The 20243-nt window shown below is 42.5% G+C and overlaps 1 protein-coding gene across 2 annotated transcripts in view; it reads left to right on the top strand.

Moving 5' to 3' along the window:
- The window catches only part of LOC140198140 (microtubule cross-linking factor 1), a 217437-nt gene that overhangs the window by 155989 nt on the left and 41205 nt on the right, over positions 1 to 20243 (top strand). For both annotated transcript variants that reach the window (XR_011886109.1, XM_072259104.1), the window contains exons 11-12: positions 2836 to 3090; positions 15415 to 15735. Coding sequence is in view for 1 of the 2 variants with exons in the window: in XM_072259104.1 (XP_072115205.1) it covers positions 2836 to 3090; positions 15415 to 15735 (576 nt within the window). In the remaining variant the exon portion in view is untranslated. The remainder of the gene's footprint in view (positions 1 to 2835; positions 3091 to 15414; positions 15736 to 20243) is intronic.

The following is a 20243-nucleotide window of genomic DNA, read 5'->3' as shown; positions in this document are numbered from 1 at the left end:
AGATGGCAATCTTCACATTGATCAGTATCTCAACTATGATGGGAAACCAGTTTACACTTCACTATGAGCGGCTATTTAGAGTCAGCTGTATGTTACATTCCCCGAAAATTAAGGTATACTAAATTATAGTTAAAACGAACTACAGCTTTGAGGAATTTAGAAAAGCCATTACATCTTTGAAACTAGATTCCAGAGAAATGCTGGAGGAGCCATTTTCATTATCCCTGTTGAACATGCCTTTTGGACTCTGAAGGAGTCGAGTTGTCAAGGTAAAGGTCCATCATAGTCTCAGCCCAGATCCTTCTCTTTGAATCAACTACAACTCTTTCACTAGGGGTATGGTTATATATTCAGCAGTGTGTAACTTATTTATTTACTTCCTTACTCACTTATTACTCTAATCTGGTTAACAAAAATTTTTAAGAAGTTAATGGAAGTGATACCCATTACAAGTCTTCAACTATGTAGATTAGATGGAAAGACCGCATCAGAACCCAACTGCAAGTTTTACATGGGACCTGAGTGAATTTTTCAATCCCACCAATCTACTTAACCACCTTGAAAGGTGGAAGAGATTGGGCTGTAGTTTTTAATAATTCTATTTATGAGCCCAGAAGAGCAAGCTTGTTCCTGTAAGTCGCACTTGGGACCTACAGGAACAGGCTCACCTACTTTGGATTCTCCCTCCCATGGTCATTTTTATCTGGAAGTTGCCAAGCAGTTTGCGAGCTCTGCCTGGTCAATAAATGTGTCCAGCAGTTCAAAGGATCACTCCCCGGATAACTCACTAGTCAGCAGCCTCACCCAGGAATAAAATTGAACACTAATTATCACCAGCCCTAAAACATCATAGCCTTTATTTGTTCCTTCATGGATATGGTTTAATTTTCCTATATGTCTTTAAAATGAGCAGCTTGCAAGGGCCCTTCAGAGGACATACCATATTGAGAAGGGGAGTTATTTCCCCAAGATGTATTGGTGAATCATTGTTTACTACAATCTGATGGTTAAGAATTTTTCTTTTCTGACAGCAGCAGATTTATTTAGTTGTTGGGATTATTTCATTAATGGGATATGAACTGCTGTCAGATTGAAGTTCAAGTTTAATTCTCATTCAACCATACACATGAATATAGCCAAGCGAAACAGTGTTCCTCTGGGGCCGAGGTGCAAAACACAGAACCAACACACACAGCACATTTTTACCAAAATCTGATAAATTCTCTCACCCTGCACCCAATTGTATTAAAAGAGGGAACCAAGGAAATAGTGAAAACACTGGTTGTCTTTTCTAAAATTGTATAGATTATGGAATATTTCCTCCAAAAGGAAGGATGAGGAAAAGGTGGAAGAGCCAACGGTTAGGTTAAAAAAAATACTAGATTGTTATGAAGGGTATAACTTAGAAAAGGTAAAGAGGAATAGACGAAGTAAACGTGGGTTTATGAAAAGGAAAGTTGTATCTAACAAAACCACTGGAGTTATTCGAGGATGCAACTAGTAAATGGATAAAGGGGAACTATTGGGTGTGGTGTTTCTGGATTTTCATAACTTTAATAAGGGCCCACATAGGAGGTTAGAGTGCAAAATATGGATGTATATCTGCATGGATTGAAACTTGGCTGACAGACAAGAAACAGTGTAGGAAACAATAGAATTCTCAGAATGACAGACAGCAACTTGTCAGATACTTCAAGCATCAGTGCCAGGGATTTGAACAAGGGAATCAAATGTAATTCTTCTAAATGTGACAATACAAATCTGGATGGAACTGTGAGAATGATGAGATGAGGCTTTGAGAAATTGTATGAGTGAATGACTAGATTATGAAGTTACTTCCGAAGGAGAATCAAAGAAGTTGTAACCACAAGAGATCCTGCAGTTGCTGGAATTTCAGAGCAACACACACAAAATGCTGGAGGAACTCAGCAGGTCAGGCAGCGTCTATGGAGAGGAATTAACAGTTGACATTTCGGGCTGAGACCCTTCATCAGAACTGTCAAGGAAGGGAAAAGAAGTTGGAATCAAAAAGCGGATATTGTTTAGATGATGAGGTATTGGGGTTACCTTGTATACCACTAAAAGCAAACTTGCAGGTGAATGAAGCTTAAGATGGCAAATGGTATATTGGTCTTTATTGCAAGAGGTTTTGAAGTCAAGAGGAAGAGTATCTTATTGTAGAGTTATTCCAGGCCTTATGTGGCCACATTATATGCAGTTTTGATCTTCTTACATCAGAAAGTATGAGGGAATGAGACAAAGCTTCTCAAGACTGACTCCAGGGATGCTGGGACTGTTGTATGAGGAAACTAGGCTGTATTCACTAAAGCAGAAAAATGGGAAGGATCTCTTTGAAAAGTACAAAATTCTGACAGGACTCGTCACACTGTATTCGGAGGAGAGATTGGCTGGGGCAACTAGAATGGGGAATTAAACTCAAAGTATGGGGTAAAGTATTTAGGACTTAAACGAAGAGAACTTTTTTCATTCAGAGGGTGCTGGACTTGTAGAATTCTCTACCTTTAGAAGGCTGTAGAGGCCACATCATACTTAAGAAAGAAGTAGATAGATTTGTAGACACAAAAGGCATCAGAGTCTATGGGGAGAGAGTGAGAACATGGTATTAAGATAATTGATCAACTATGATCATATTGAAAGGTGCAGCAGCTTGGAAGGGCCAAATAGACTACTCCTGCTCTTATTTTCTATGTTTCTAAATTTCTGGTAAAACTAGGCACATTAGTTTTATTGAATCTCTTGTTTAGATTTGAAGAAGTGTTTCAGTGCTTACCAATGTTATTTGCAGAATCTGAAATCTGCACTTTCTTGTAACAGTTTGAAAAAAAGATTGGGAAACAGTCTTCCAGCAAGAAGGGCTCCGGTGATCCCAAAGATGTGTTCACGCGGGAGCGGGAGGAGCACCGCAAGCTGCTGGCGGACACTCACAGTCAGGTCATGGATCTGCACTGGCAGCTGCAGCAGTCCGAGAAGAAGTGGAAGCGAGAGAAGGAGGAGCTGCTGGAGAAGTTTGACCGAGAGGAGCGAGAGTGGAAAAGCCAGACTATGGAACTACAGAGCAAGCTGGAACAGGTAGGTAATGTCAAGTGGCACGTGGAGAGGCGGAAATCATGCTGTACAGATTCATGGACCCATAGCTGAAGAACATTGATGTTACACTGAAGGAGAATGCATTGGCTCCCGAATCTGGCATGTTCATTGGTGCAGTTCAAAGTGGATTAGTGCATGTCCTTGTTCATGGAGGATAGATAATAATAGTTTACAATGAACAAACCATTGAAATAGCACCTATCATGGAATTACAGAATGGTTACAACATGGAAGGCGATTAATCTGCCTTTTCAGTTCATCTGAGCTCCATGTTAGAACAATCAACTGGTGTCATTCTCCTGCCCTCGTTCTGTAGTTTTTAAATTTCTTCTTGTAAAAGTCTAGCATAGCACCGAGATGCAGAGGAGTGGGGGAAATTCATATTCAAATTGTCTTGAGTACATTCCTGGCCTGTAAGTTAGAAGTGGTCGTAGACAAAGACAGAGAAACAATATGTAGATGAAAGCAGCAAAAATAAACTGGAGATTGAAGTTAACAAGGAACCAGATGACTTCCGGAGCACCATATGCTGTGGGAGCATATGCCTAACATTTGGCTCATACCTGTTGGATTTGCAAGTGTAACTCATCACATGGTGGTCACAAAACAGATCTAACACCCCCACATCCCTCCCCCCATAAATATGGCGCGCGCATACACACACACACACACACACACACACACACACACACACACACACTCATACACTTACACACTCTCACACACACACACACACACACTCATACACTTACACACACACACACACACACTCACTCATATAAAGTGCATTCATATGAAGGCTGGGCTTATCGTTATTAAAGTTAATATGGAAGCACAAACTGTGTAAAGCTAATATAAAACCACAGAATCTTTGTTCTTTAATTTATGGCCAGTATTTTGCTTCAAATTGCAACATGTAGGTTAAGAATGGATGATTCATCTTCAATGAAGGCAGGAATTCTGGAACTCTGCAGATGATGAAGGTCACTGAAATGTTAATCAAGCATTTCCTTTGTCAGTTGCTGACTAACCTGGAGATTGTTTCCAATAATTCTGCATTCACATTTTTACTTTGAAATTTGACTCATCTTAAGATCTTTAGAGACTAAATCTTTGCAGCTGATAGATTCCTGAAAATTGTTAATTTTGGGCATACTAAGCAGTGAATTTGTGCTGGGGGAAGAAATATGAAAATGCAGAGGCAGGTTCAATTGTCAGCTAGGAATGTGAAAAATCTTGGTTTTCAGAGACTCAGCATTGCTTTAGAATGTGCCTGGAAACATCTGTGAATGCTTGTTCTCACATTTGTGAAAGTATTATAAAAACCTCTAGAAGTACAATGACCTTCCTTTAAAGATATTTTTTAAAGAGCTATTGATGAAAAATACAATGAACAGTTTTCTGGTTTCCAGTATCGGTTTTGCATTGTCTAGAAATGGAACAGTGTTGTAATCATGTACAGTCACTCCACAGTCAACTTCCTGTTTTATTAGTCTTTGAGGTGGAAATAATGTCTCCTGTGCTTCAGTACTTTGCAAATCTCTTTTCGATAAATAGTTATAATATATTTTGACTGGCTCCTCTTCTTACCATCCAGAGCCACTGACAGCTGGGAGACTGAGGAAAGCCAATTATTTTTACTGAAGGGGGATTATACTTATGTAGTTGGGGGAAGGGATTATTTCAAGGATAACTGAACGGTAGATGAAAAATAAAGTTCAAAGTGATCTTCCTCCATGAAACAATCAGCAGTATATGAAGCTCCTTAGCCTTAGCATACTGCAGTCTGTTATTGTGTTGTGCCAGAACCCTATGCCACAAGGCAAAGTCTCATGGGATGCTTTATAGAGTTGGTTGTCGATTGATGCTCGCCATGTTTAATTGTGTTACTACCCATCCCCTGAACAGCTGGGAGTTGTTCAGAGCAGTGTCATGGTGTAGCCGGACCACTGAGGTTTGAAACTCTGTCAATTTTCTCTACTGTTTGCTGATTGCTTCAGTTCACATGTTAAGAGTTGGGCAGGAGTTGGACATGGTTAGCCTTGCTGCGTATGAAACTAATTAATGCTACTGAAAAAGATTATTATTGAGTCATTGATACTGATGGCACATAAGGAGGCCAGTTGACTCAAGCCAGCTATAAAAGAGCTAATCCCATCATCTGCCTCTTGATCTATAATGAGGAGCTCATTTAAATACTTCATTAAATTAATTCACATAACTGCTATATTTCTGTCAAGAGGTTTCTGCTTGCAGCCTTGATGTTTTACGTGATGCTGTTAGTACACTGCTTTCTGACAAGTTGAACCATCACAAAGCAGCAACGCTGTGGGCTGAATTGCTCCATTCTTCTCAGCCATTCCCTCCAGAATTTTGGTCTTTTACAGAAGACAAAAGCATAAATAAGCATATGTCTGAGAAATGAAAGGTGGACTTGGTCTAATACTTCGCTGATCTTTCTGTATGCAAACTCTTGGCAATCCCTTTTTGTTTAGGGGCGCACCGTAATTGAGATGTAAGCTCCCTGTTTTCGCTCTTTTAGGTACAGAGAATAGGAACAATTCCCTAATGTACTTTTCGACAAGAAAGATAAGGCTTGATTTAAAATAAAGGTTTCCTTTTACCCTTTAAATTGGTTCCATGCCTCTCATTTGGACACTTGCTTCAACTAGTCTAAAGCTAAAACAGTGTTTGCACATTCCATCAACAATACTGATAAAGTATGTAACATACTCTGCTGCAGTTTCCAGAAGTGAAAGCAAAGCAGTATTTTGCTTCATACAAATGACCGGTGTAAAATCAATGAAGGAATGGGATAAAGTGGGAGGAAAGGTGGGGAGGCTGTTACTTATATGAAATGCTTACTGCCTTGTACTTCACACATTGCATACAAGCAACAACTGTTTGTAACAATCTTGCCCTTGGCTCAGAAAACACCAGATTCAAGTTGCACTATGGAGAATTGATGACGAAAGTCTGGACCAACAAAGCTGCTCTCCAGCAGCGCTACTCTGGGGCCATTTCGTCTATTGAGTTTGCTCTGCCATTTCATCATGACTGATCCAGTTTTGCTCTCAACCCCAATTTCCTGCCTTCTCCTCTTATCCCTTCATGCCCTGACTAATCAACAATCTATCAACCTCTGCCTTAAATAAACGTAAAGACTTGGCCTCCACAGCTGCATGTGACAAAGAATTCCACAGATTCACCGCTCTGTGGCTCAAGAAATTCCTCCTCATCTCGGTTCTAAAAGGACACTCCTCTATTCTGAGGTTGTTTCCTCTGATCTTACTCTCTCCCAGCAAGGGAAACATCCTCTCCACTTCCACTCTATCAAGACCTTTCACCGTTCGATATATTTCAATGAGCTCACCCCTCATTCTTTTGAATTTGAGTGAATACAGGCCCAGAGCCATCAAATGCTCTTCATATGACAAGCCACTCAATCCTAGAATAATTTTAGTGAACCTCCTTTGTAACCCTCTCCAGTTTCAGCACATTGGTTCTAAGATAAGGGGCCCAAACCTGCCCACACTACTCCAAGTGAGGCCTCACTAGTGCTTTATGAAGTCTCAACATTACATCTTTGCTTTTATATTCTAGTCCTCTTGAAATGAATGAATGCTAATTTGCCTTCCTCACCACAGACTCAAGCTGCAAATTAACCTTTTTGGAATACTGCACAAGGATTCCCAAGTCCCTTTGCAGTTCAGTTTTTTGTATTTTTCTCAACTTAGAAAATAGTCAAACCTTTTATTCCTTTCCAAAGTGCATGACCCTACACTTCACAACACTGTCAATTCTTTGCCCATTCTCCTGATCTGTCTAAGTCCTTCTGTAGTCTTTTTACTTCCTCAGAACTACCTGCACCTCCAGCTATTTCATATTGTCTGCAAACTTTGCAACAAAGCCATCAATTCCATCATCCAAATCATTGACATATAATGTAAAAAGAATCAATCCCAACACAGACCCCTGTGGAACACCGCTAGTCACCAGCAGCCAACCAGAAAAGACTCCCTGTATTCCCACTCTTTTCTTCCTGCCAAGCAGCCTCATATGTGGCACCTTGTCAAAGGCCTTCTGAAAATCCAAGTACACAACAGCAACCTATTCTTCTACTTGTTATTTCTTCAATGAATTCCAACAGATTGTCAGGCAAGATTTTCCCTTGAGGAATCCATGCTGACTACAGCCTATTTTATCATGTGCCTCTGGGTACCCTGAGATCTCATACTTAGTAAGCGACTCCAACATCTTCCCAACCATGGTGTTTCATCTGCCTCTCACTTCTTGACATTTGCAATTTTCCATCCTTCCGGAAACATTCCAAAATCTAGTGATTCTTGAAAGATCATTACTAATGCCTCTACAATCCTTTCAGCCACCTCTTTCAGAACCCTGTTGTGTACACCATCTATTCCAGGTGACTTATCTTCAGAACTTTCAGTTTCCCAAGAAACTTCTCTCTAGTTATGGTAACTTCACACACTTCATGACCTCTGACACCTGGAACTTCTACCATTCTGCGAGAGTCTTCCACAGTGAAGACTGATGCAAAATACTTATTCGGTTCATCCACTATTTCATTGCCCCTGTTACTACCTCTCCAGCATCATTTTCCTGTGGTCTGATATCGACTCTCACCTCTCTTTTACACTTTAAGTACCTGAAGAAACTTTTGATATCCTCTTTAATATTATCGGCTGGTTTACTTTTGTATTCTATCTTTACCTTCTTATTCACTTTTTAAGTTGCCTTCTGTTGGTTTTTAAAAGCTTCCCGATCCTCCAACTTCCCACTAATTTTTGCTCTATTATACGTCCTGTCTTTGGGTTTTATGTTGGCTATGATTTCTCTTGTTAGCCATGGTTTTTTCACCATTCCTTTAGAATACTTCTTCTTCTTTGAGATATATATCTCCTGTGCCTTCCAGTTTATTTCCAGAAATGCCAGCCATTGCTGTTTTGCTGTCATCCTGCCCAGTGTTCTTTTCTGATCAATTCTGGCCAACTCCTTTCTCATGCCTCTGCAGTTCCTTTTACTTCACTGTAATACTGATACATTTGATATTAACTTCTGCTTCTCAAATTTTATTCTGATATTATGATCATTTTCCCCTAATGCTTCTTTCACCTTAAGCTCTCTAACCAATTCTCATTCAGTGCACAACACCCAATCCAGAATTGCTGATCCCCTCGTGGTTTCAACCATGAGCTGTTCTAAAAAGCCATCTTGTAGGCACTCTAGAAATTCATGACTATTGTAACATTGCCCTTTAGGCATGAATTTTCTATTCCTCATTGTAATTAGTAGGCCATATCCTTACCACTGTTTGGGGCTCTCTATAAAACTCCCATCTGCATCTTTTTACCCTTGCAGTTCCTTGGTTCTATCCACAATGATTTAACGTCTTCCAACACTATGTCACCACTTTCTAATGATTTGGTTTCATTTATTACGAACAAAGCAACACTGCACCCTCTGCCTTCCTGCATTTCCTTTCGATACAATTTGTACCTCTGGACATTAAGCTCCCAAATATAATCTTCTTTCAGCCATGATTCAGTGATGCCTACCAGATCATACCTGTCAATCTGCAACTGTGCTGCAAGTTCATATACCTTATTCTGCAAACTGTAAGCATTCAAATATAACACCTTAAGTCCTGTATTCACTCTTTTCAATTTTGTCCTCCTTTTACATTGCAACTCATCCTGGTGACTACAATTTTGTCACATCAACAGCCTCTTCTCACTACACTTTGCTTCTGCTCATAATCCAGCTTCCCCACTTTCAGCACAATTATCTGCCTTTCCCACGATGCTTCTTGCATTGAAATATAGGCAGCTCAGGATACTAAATGCACCATACTCAATCTTTTGATTCCTGGCTTTGTCTGAGGTCTTACCAACATCTACCTTCACAACCTCTCCACTAACTGTTCTGGCACTCTGGTTCCCATCCCCCAGCAACTCTAGTTTAAACCCCACCATGCAGCATTAACCAATCTTCCCACTAGGATATTAGTTCTCCTCCAGTTCAAGTGCAAACCGACCCTTCTGTACAGGTCCCACCTTCCCTCAAAGAGAGCCCAATGATCCAAAAATCTTATGCCTTCCCTCCTACACCAACTCATTAGCTATGTGTTGAACTTCCTAGTTCTGGCCTCACTTGCACGTGGCACGGGCAGCAATCCTGAGATCACAGCCCTGGAGGTCTTACCCTTTAACCTAGCACCCAGCTCCTTGAACTTCCTCTGCAGAACCCTATCATTCATCCCACCCATGTTATTGTTACCTACATAGCCGGAAGCCGTGGTCCATTCACCCTCCCACTTAAGAATGCTGAGGACTGGATCCAAAATATCCCGGACCCTGGTAGCTGGTAGACAACATACCCTGCGAGAATCACGTTCTTGCCCAGAGATTCTCCTGTCCATTCCCCTAAGTAACGAATCCCCTATTCACCACAGCGTGCCTTTTCTCCCCCCTCCCCCGCTTCCCTTCTCAGTTACAGAGGCAGACTCAGTGCCAGAGACCCAACCACTGTGACTTTCCTCTGTTAGATCATCCTCCCTGACAATCTGATGACAGAAAGGTTGGGGGTGTTCTGGATAGTATGGAGGGTTGTCAGAGATTACAGTGGGACATTGATAGGATGCAGAACTGGGCTGAGAAGTGGCAGATGGACTTCAAACCAGACAAATGTGAAGTAGTTCATTTTGGTAGGTTCAGTTTGAAGACAGAATATAATATAAATGGTAAGTCTCTTGGCAGTGTGGAGGATCAGTGATCTTGGGGTCCATGTCGATAGGACACTCAAGGCTGTTGCGCAGGTTGACAGTCTTGTTAAGAAGGCGTATGGTGTGTTGGCATTCATAAACCGTGGAATTGAGTTTAAGAGCTGTGTGGTAATGTTACAGCTATACAAGACCTTGGTCAGGCCCCACTTGTAATACTGTGTTCAGTTCTGGTCACCTCACTACAGGGAGGATGTGGATACTATAGAGACAGTGCAGAGGAGATTTACAAGGATGTTGCCTGGATTGGAGGGCGTACCTTATGAGAATAGGTTGAGTATACTTGGCCTTTTCTCCTTGGAGTGACGGAGGATGAGCGGTGACCTGATAGATGTGTATAAGAAGATGAGGGGCATTGATCGTGTGGATAGCCAAAGGCCTTTTCCCGGGCTGAAATGGCTAACACGAGGGGGCATAGTTTTAAAGTGCTTGGAAGTAAGTACAGAGGGGATGTTAGGAGTAAGTTTTTCACACAGACAGTGGTGGGTGCATGGAATGTATTGCCGGCGGAGGTAGTGGAAGCGGATACAATGGGGTCTTTTCAGAGCCTCTTAGATAAGTACAAGGAGCTTAGAAAAATAGAGGGCTATGCACTAGGGAAATTCTAGGCAGTTTCTAGAGCAGGTTACATGGTCGGCACAACATTGTGGGCTGAAGGGCCTGTAATGTGCTGTAGATTTCTATGTTCTATCTTCTAATATTCAAAGTGATATACCTGTTGTTGAGGGGGATAGCCACAGGGGTACTCTGCACTGGCTTCTTAACCCCTTTCCCCTTCCTGACTGTCACCCAGTCTCCCATGTCCTGCACCTTGGGTGTAACTACCTCTCAAAATGACCTATCTATCACCTTTACAGCCTCCCGAATGATTCGAAGTTCATCCAGTTCCAACTCCAACTCCTTAACACAGATTATTAGAAGCTGCAGCTAGATGCCCTTCTCAAAGTTGTAGTCGTCAGGGACACTGGAATTCTCCCTGCCTTCCCACATCTCGCATGAGGAACATTTCACTCTCCTGCCTGACATCTCTACTGTCCTACCTGAGCTGATATAAAGAAAGGAAGGGGGGAAAATACTTAACCTAGAGCTTTACTTTTCCTTTCTCTTTCTCTGACTGAAGCCTCTCTTCGTTGAAGCCTCAAAGAGCTAAAGGCTCAAGATCACCATTCTGACTCTGTCCACTCAGACGATGGCCACTGCGTTTGCCTCTACCTTCCTTTAATTTGCTCTTGCTAATCGCAAGTGCTGATGGTCGCTGACCAAAGCTCTTTTTCTCTGTAGTGACAAGCTGCTGCCTTTTGTGCTCGGGCAGTGGATCTGATTGAAGTCCCATCCTCTCAAAACCTCCAATGTCTAGGCTGGCCACTGGTCAAAACTCTTATTCGCTAAATTTTTAGCTCTTTTTGAGCTAAATTTTAAGAAAGTGGTAAAGATAATCCATAAGACATTGGGGGAGAATTCTGACATTTGTGATGTTGACAGCTGAAGTCACATCATCAGTGGTGAAATGACTACATACAGAAGAAGTTTGAGGGCACAGATATCCCAAAGGGAGAAGGGTGGGTAATGTAGCAGGATCCTCTTTTGAGTCAGTATGGGTGGAAGTCAGGAACAGGAAGGGAGCAGTTACTCTACTGGGGATATTCTGTAGGCCCCCTGGTAGCATCAGAAATACAGAGGAGCAGATTGGGAGGCAGATTTTGGAAAGGTGCAAAAATAACAGGGTTGTTATCATGGGTGACTTTAACTTCCCTAATATTGATTGGCATCTGATTAGTTCCAAGGGTTTAGATGGGGCAGACTTTGTTAAGTGTGTCCAGGACGGATTCTTGTCACAGTGTGTTGACAGGCCGACCAGGAGGAATGCCATACTAGATCTAGTACTAGGTAATGAACCGGGTCAGGTCACAGATCTCTCAGTGGGTGAGCATCTGGGGGACAGTAACCACCGCTCCCTGGCCTTTAGCATTATCATGGAAAAGGATAGAATCAGAGAGGACTGGAGAATTTTTAATTGGGGAAAGGCAAATTATGAGGCTATAAGGTTAGAACTTGCGGGTGTGAATTGGGATGATGTTTTTGCAGGGAAATGTACTATGGACATGTGGTCGATGTTTAGAGATCTCTTGCAGGATGTTAGGGGTAAATTTGTCCCGGTGAGGAAGATAAAGAATGGTAGGGTGAAGGAACCATGGGTGACAAGTGAGGTGGAAAATCTAGTCAGGTGGAAGAAGGCAGCATACATGAGGTTTAGGAAGCAAGGATCAGATGGGTATATTGAGGAATATAGAGAAGCAAGAAAGGAGCTTAAGGGGCTGAGAAGAGCAAGAAGGGGGCATGAGAAGGCCTTGGCGAGTAGGGTAAAGGAAAACCCCAAGGCATTCTTCAATTATGTGAAGAAAAAAAGGATGACAGAAGTGAAGGTAGGACCGATTAGAGATAAAGGTGGGAAGATGTGCCTGGAGGCTGTGGAAGTGAGCAAGGTCCCCAATGAATACTTCTCTTCGGTATTCACCAATGAGAGGGAACTTGATGATGATGAGGACAATATGTGTGAGGTTGATGTTCTGGAGCATGTTGATATTAAGGGAGAGGAGGTGTTGGAGTTGTTAAAATACATTAGGACAGATAAGTCCCCGGGGCCTGACGGAATATTCCCCAGGCTGCTCCACGAGGCAAGAGAAGAGATTGCTGAGCCTCTGGCTATGATCTTTATGTCCTCGTTGTCCACGGGAATGGTACCAGAAGATTGGAGGGAGGCGAATGTTGTCCCCTTGTTCAAAAAAGGTAGTAGGGACAGTCCAGGTAATTATAGACCAGTGAGCCTTACGTCTGTGGTGGGAAAGCTGTTGGAAAAGATTCTTAGAGATAGGATCTACAGGCATTTGGAGAATCATGGTCTGATCAGGGTCAGTCAGCATGGCTTTGTGAAGGGCAGATCATGTCTAACAAGCCTGATTGAGTTCTTTGAGGAGGTGACCAGGCATATAGATGAGGATAGTGCAGTGGATGTGACCTATATGGATTTTAGTAAGGTATTTGACAAGGTTCCACATGGTACCTTATTCAGAAAGTTAGAAGGCATGGGATCCAGGGGAATTTGGCCAGGTGGATTCAGAATTGGCTTGCCTGCAGAAGGCAGAGGGTTGTGGTGGAGGAAGTACATTCAGATTGGAGGATTGTTACTAGTGGTGTCCTACAAGGATCTGTTCTGGGACCTCTACTTTTCATGATTTTTATTAATGACCTGGATGTGGGGGTAGAAGGGTGGATTGGCAAGTTTGCAGATGACACAAAGGTTGGTGGTGTTGTAGATAGTGTAGAGGATTGTCAAAGATTGCAGAGACATTGATAGGATGCAAAAGTGGGCTGAGAAGTGGCAGATGGAGTTCAACCTGGAGAAGTGTGAGGTGGAACACTTTGGAAGGACAAACTCCAAGGCAGAGTACAAAGTAAATGGCAGGATACTTGGTAGTGTGGAGGAGCAGAGGGATCTCAGGGTACATGTCCACAGATCCCTGAAAGTTGCCTCACAGGTGGATAGGGTAGTTAAGAAAGCTTATGGGGTGTTAGCTTTCATAAATCCAGGGATAGAGTTTAAGAGTCGCGACGTAATGATGCAGCTCTATAAAACTCTGGTTAGGCCACAATTGGAGTACTGTGTCCAGTTCTGGTCACCTCACTATAGGAAGGATGTGGAAGCATTGGAAAGGGTACAGAGGAGATTTACCAGGATGTTGCCTGGTTTAGAAAGTATGGATTATGATCATAGATTAAGGGAGCTAGGACTTTACTCTTTGGAGAGAAGGAGGATGAGAGGAGACATGATAGAGGTGTACAAGATAATAAGAGGAATAGATAGAGTGGATAGCCAGCGCCTCTTCCCCAGGGCCCCACTGCTCAATACAAGAGGGCATGGCTTTAAGGTAAGGGGTGGGAAGTTCAAGGGGGATATTAGAGGAAGGATTTTTTACTCAGAGAGTGGTTGGTGCATGGAATGCACTGCCTGAGTCAGTGGTGGAGGCAGATACACTAGTGAAGTTTAAGAGACGACTAGACAGGTATATAGAGAAATTTAAGGTGGGGGCTTATATGGGAGGCAGGGTTTGAGGGTCGGCACAACATTGTGGGCCGAAGGGCCTGTTCTGTGCTGTACTATTCTATGTTCTAAGAAAGGACCAAAAAAAGAGCCAGTCATTTAAAACACAGTTGCATGTTGGTGAGCTCTGTAATTAGGTGACAGTCAGAGAGCATAGTAGTGCAGAAATAAATCAACTCAAATAACAGCATGAGGTAGGACAGGAGCTATAGCAATAACCATATAAAAAGAAAGCACTTCCTTTTCGGATTCCTCATAGCTGGAGGAGGGGGGAGCTCCATTGGTGAGCATGGTGGGCTTCCCTGTGAATGCAGAGCAGCGCATGTCGGCCGGACGGGACACACAGTGGAAACCCACATCAGGGAGCACAGGAGGTATCTCCATTTAGGTTACCCAGAGAAATCAGCAATAGCAGAATATTGCATTTGCAATGGCCATAGGATTGACTTTGATGGCACAAAACTGCAGTGCCGCTCTGATGGCTTTTGGGACCACCTGGTAAAGGAAGCCGTTGAAATAAAACTAGATGAAAAGAATGTTAACAGACGACGAAGTTCTCGCTCTAATTAAGAACTGGAATTTGATTGTAAACAAGGTGGGAAAATGGAAACCTGTTGGATGAGGACTAACCAATCAGGAGGGACTGACTATGGGGGTATAAATATCACTGGACTAGACTTGCCTGGGCGTCATCCCTGATGAAGATGGCAGAGTTTGTCATCAAAACATCAGTTATAATCAATACATGTACCCGCCTGGAAGCCCGAGAAGAATTTGCAAGCACTAGATCCTTTCTCAATAGTATTTGCATTCATCTTTTATGTATGAAAATTGATAATTTTTCAAGCCTGAGCAAAATTCAAATTGGCTGTGGGCTTGTGAAGGCAATTTTAATTTTGTACTCAATCGCAAGTACAGAAGAAGTACTCAATTAAACCACAAGTGCAGAAAAAGGTGCTGCCCTGACGCAGAGGCCGTTTTCCACAAGGAAATATGAATGGCCATTTTACAGATGGGATATTACATCATTTGTTTTCTCAAACAATATAAGATCGAATGCCACTGTTTCAGACAAAGGAGTAGATTATCCATGTTATGGTGACAAATAACATCATCAAAAAGTTAACAATTATTTGGTAATTGTCACTTTGCTATATATGGAAGCTCACCATGTACAATATGGTTCCAAAATTACAACCGTGACTCTATTTCAGAAGTACCATACTAGGTAGAAAGTGTTTTAGGGTGTTCTTAAAGGGGTGTGAAAGAACTATATAAATGTAATTTTCTTTGTAGAAAAAGCTAAAACATAATGCTGCCCTTACAACACCTGCCCAGTTACAACATCAACTGATTACTCATCTTTGAAAATGACCCTCTTGACCCTCTTATGTTCCTAATACAGCTTCAGGCAGAGTCCAGGCTTTGGAGAGGAGAAGGCCCTTTCACTGACCAAGAGGAGCCAGTGCTGGAAGCCTTGGAACCTTGCCCAATGCGAGAAAGCATCCATAATCGTCGCACACAAGGTCGCAGGCCTTTCTGGGAACCCGAGCAACAGCAATGCAGAGAGAAATCCTCCTTTGCTCTGAAGGAAGGTGACAAGTTCCATGCTCCTCCAAAGATGTTCCCTGATGCCTCGTTGCTCGGATCAGTGAGTAGTGCCAAGGTCCCTCAGCCTTGCAACTTGGAAAATGAGAGGAAAAAAATTGCACTCTGCCTTGGTGAGGTTAGTCTTAAGTACAAGGTCAACATATTGGAATCTGCTGTTGTGGGACGTAATACAGAACTTTGCTGTATGTGACTGTGCTAACTGATACACCATCTCTTTCACAGGAATTTTATTTCATTTGCGTAAATCTCTGAGTACCGATCTATTTGCTGATATAGTGAATCCTTGCATTAGCAACTGCATGTCTGTACCTCATAAAATTAAACAAAGCTGCAAGAAGCATGATCTCACTTTCGCTGAGTTAATGCATTCTTTCCAAAGCTATATGGAAGAGCAAGAAATCCTTTTTCTCAGGAGGAACAGAAACGTGGCCATTTCGAGACATCACTTCTGTCTCACTGCACAATAGCGTAAAGCAAATCCTCCCATACATAACACTCCATTTAGGCCTGATAGATTACAGACTTTTCAAATGATTTGAAGCATTCAAAATACACTGAGGATAGTCCTTGCACCAATACATTACGACAGGAGATTTTACAGCCAGCATCCTACCTATTGGATGGCCAAATGGTGTATGCCAATGAGATGGGGCTGGTTAACGGATGGAAATTTGAAAATAAAGGTCTGCCTTGCTCAATAGCTACATGCCCCCACCCAAAATGTCCGGCTATCAGCCACAGCTCTGGATTGCACAAGGAACCACATAAAACATGGGCTGCACCATTGATCCCGCAATTGCTCTTACATGGAATCGCAAGTGGTAATTAGGCCTCAAGTGGTGGGACCTGAGACCTAAACTGGTCCTGTTAGCTTGTGACTTTTCAATTTGATAAAGGGAATTTTCTGTTCACAGGTCAAAGGTACTTATTAACAATTAAAATTGATTTAAATTATTAGAAACATTTTAATTATTAAAAATATTTAACATTAATTAATCATAATGCATTAAACAACTGAAAATTAACTAAAAGCATAAGTAAAGAAAGCAAAATGAAAATCTCTCATCCTCCACCGCTCCAAGGAGAAAAGGCCAGGTTCACTCAAACTATTCTCATAAGGCATGCTCCCCAATCCAGGCAACATCCTTGTAAATCTCCTCTGCACCCTATCTATAGTTTCCACATCCTTTCTGTAGTGAGGTGATCAGAACTGAGCACAATACTCCAAGTGGGGTCTGACCAGGGTCTGTTCTATAACCATAACATTACCTCTCAGCTCTTGAACTCAGTCCCACGGTTGATGAAGGCCAATACACCATATGCTTTCTTAAACACACAGTCAATCTGCGCAGCAGCTTTGAGTGTCCTATGGACTCGGACCCCAAGATCCCTCTGATCCTCCGCACTGTCAAGAGTCTTACCATTAATACTATATTCTGCCATCAAATTTGACCTACCAAAATGAACCACCTCACACTTATCTGGGTTGAACTCCATCTTCCACTTCTCAGCCCAGTTTTGCATCCTATCAATGTCTCACTGTAACCTCTGACAGCCCTCCACACTATCCACAACACCCCCAACCTTTGTGTCATCAGCAAATTTACTAACCCATCCCTCCACTTCTTCATCCAGGTCATTTATAAAAATCACAAAGAGAAGGGGTCCCAGAACAGATCCCTGAGGCACACCACTGGTCACTGACCTCTGTGCAGACTATGACTCGTCCACAACCACACCTTGGCTTCTGTGGGCAAGCCAGTTCTGGATCCACAAAGCAATGTCCCCTTGGATTCCATGCCTCCTTACTTTCTCAATAAGCCTTGCATGGGGTACCTTGTCAAATGCCTTGCTGAAATCCATAGAGAATACATCTACTGCTCTTCCTTCATCAATGTGTTTAGTCATATCCTCAAAAAAATTCAATCAGGCTCATAAGGCACGACCTGCCTTTAACAAAGCCATGCTGACTATTCCTAATCACATTATGCCTCTCCAAATGTTCATAAATCTGCCTCCCAGGATCTTTTCCATCAACTTACCAACCACTGAAGTAAGACTCACAGGTCTATAATTTCCTGGTCTATCTCTACTCCCTTTCTTGAATAAAGGACCAACATCTGCAACCCTCCAATCCTCCAGAACCTCTTCTGTCCCCATTGATGATTCAAAGATCATTGCCAGAGATTCAGCAATCTCCTCTCTCTCCTCCCACTGTAGCCTGGGGTATATCTCGTACAGTCTCAGTGACTTATCCAACTTGATTCTTTCCAAAATCTCCAGCACATCCTCTTTCTTAACGTCGATATGCTCAAGCTTTTCAGTCCGCTATAAGTCATCCCTACAATTGCTAAGATCCTTTTCCGTAGTGAATACTGAAGCAAAGTACTCATTAAGTACCTCTGCTACATCCTCTGGTTCCATACACACTTTTCCACTGTCACACTTGATTGGTCCTAATCTCTCACGTCTTATCCTCTTGCTCTTCACATACTTGTAGAATGCCTTGGGGTCTTCCTTAATCCTGTCTGCCAGGGCCTTCTCAAAGCCCCTTCTGGTTCTCCTAATTTCATTCTTAAGCTCCTTCCTGCTAGCCTTATAATCTTCTAGATCTTTATCGTTACCTAGTTTTTTTTTAACCTTTCGAAAGGTCTTCTTTTATTCTTGATTAGACTTACAACAGCCTTTGTACACCATGGTTCCTGTACCCTGCCATCCTTTCCCTGTCTCATTGGAATGTACCTATGCAGGAACTCCACGCAAGTATCCCCTGAACGTTTTCCATACTTCTGCCGTACATTTCCCGGAGAACATCTCCCAATTTATGCTTCCAAGTTCCTGCCTGATAGCTTCTTATTTCCCCTTACCTCAATTAAACATTTCCTATCTTGTCTGCACCTATCCCTCTCCAATGCTATGGTAAAGGAGATAGAATTGTGATCACTATCTCCAAAATGCTCTCCCACTGAGAGACCTGACACCTGACCGGGTTCATTTCCCAATACCAGATCAAGTACAGCCTCTCCTCTTGTAGGCTTAACTACATATTGTGTCAGGAAACCTTCCTGAACACATCTAATAAACTCCACCCCATCTGAACCCCTTGCTCTAGGGAGATGCCAATCAGTATAGGGGAAATTAAAATCTCCCATCACGACAACCCTGTTATTATTGCACCGTTTCAGAATCTGTCTCCCTATCTGATCTTCAATGTCGCTGTTACTATTGGGTGGTCTATAAAAAACACCCAGTAGAGTTATTGACCCCTTCCTGTTTCTAACTTCCACCCACAGAGTCTCAGTAGACAATCCCTCCATGACTTCCTCCTTTTCTGCAGCTGTGACACTATCTCTGATCAGCAGTGCCACGCCCTACCTCTTTTGCCTCCCTCCCTGTCCTTTCTGAAACATGCCATTCCTGCCCCTGAGCGACCCAAGTCTCTGTAACGGCCACAACATCATAGCTCCAAGTACTGATCCATGCACTAAGCTCATCTGTTTTGTTCATGATACTCCTTGCATTAAAATAGATACATCTCAAACCATCAGTCTAAGTGCATCCCTTCTCTATCACCTGCCTATCCTCCCTCTCGCACTGTCTCCAAACTTTCTCTATTTGTGAACCAACCACCCCTTCCGCCGTATCTTCAGTTCCGTTCCCACCCCCAAGCAATTCTAATTTAAACTCTCCCCAATAGCTTTCACAAACCTCCTTGCCAGGATATTGGTCAGGACTTTGGTAGAAGAATCAAAGACAGACGATTTTCTAAATGGGGAGAAAATTCAAAAATTATAGGTGCAAAGGGACTTAGGAGTCCTTGTGTAGGATTCTGTAAAAGTTAGCTTGCAGTTTGAGTTGGTGGTAAGGAAAGTAAATGTGATGTTTGCATTCATTTTGAGAGGACTAGAATATAAGAGCAAGGGTGTAATGCTGAGGTTTTATCAGGCATTGGCCAGACCTCACAGAGTATTCTGAGCAGTTCTGGCCCCTTATCTCAGGAAAGATGTGCTGGCATTGGAGAGGGTCCAGAAGAGGATCATAAGATCATAAGGATCATAATAGGAGAAGAATTAGGCCATTGGACCCATTGGGTGTGCTGCACCATTCCATTTTGGCTGATGATTCACAATAATGACTCTGGGGTGCAAGGGTTAAAGTATGGGGACCTTTGGGCTTGTACTCATTGGAGTTTAGAAGAATAAGGGGGGGATCTCTTTGAAACCTATCAAATATTGAAAGAAACACACATGAAAGTTGCTGGTGAACACAGCAGGCCAGGCAGCATCTCTAGGAAGAGGTACAGTCGACGTCTCAGCCTGAAACATCGACTGTACCTCTTCCTAGAGATGCTGACTGGCCTGCTGCGTTCACCAGCAACTTTGATGTGTGTTGCTTGAATTTCCACCATCTGCAGAATTCCTGTTGTTTGCTTTTTAAAATATTGAAAGACCTAGTTGGGATGGATGTGGAGAGAATGTTTCCTATAGTGCATGAGTCTAGGACCAGAGGGCACAGCCTCAGAATAGAGGGATGAACATTTAGAGCAGAGGTGAGAAGGAATTTCTTGAGCAAAGGTGTGGTGAATCTGTGGTATTTATTGTCACAGACAGCTGTGAAGGCCAA

Source organism: Mobula birostris, chromosome 1 (genome assembly GCF_030028105.1).
Source record: "Mobula birostris isolate sMobBir1 chromosome 1, sMobBir1.hap1, whole genome shotgun sequence".
NCBI lineage: Eukaryota > Metazoa > Chordata > Chondrichthyes > Myliobatiformes > Myliobatidae > Mobula > Mobula birostris.
The sequence above is the reverse complement of the archived record's forward strand: the minus strand, read 5'-3'. Positions and strand labels throughout refer to the sequence as shown.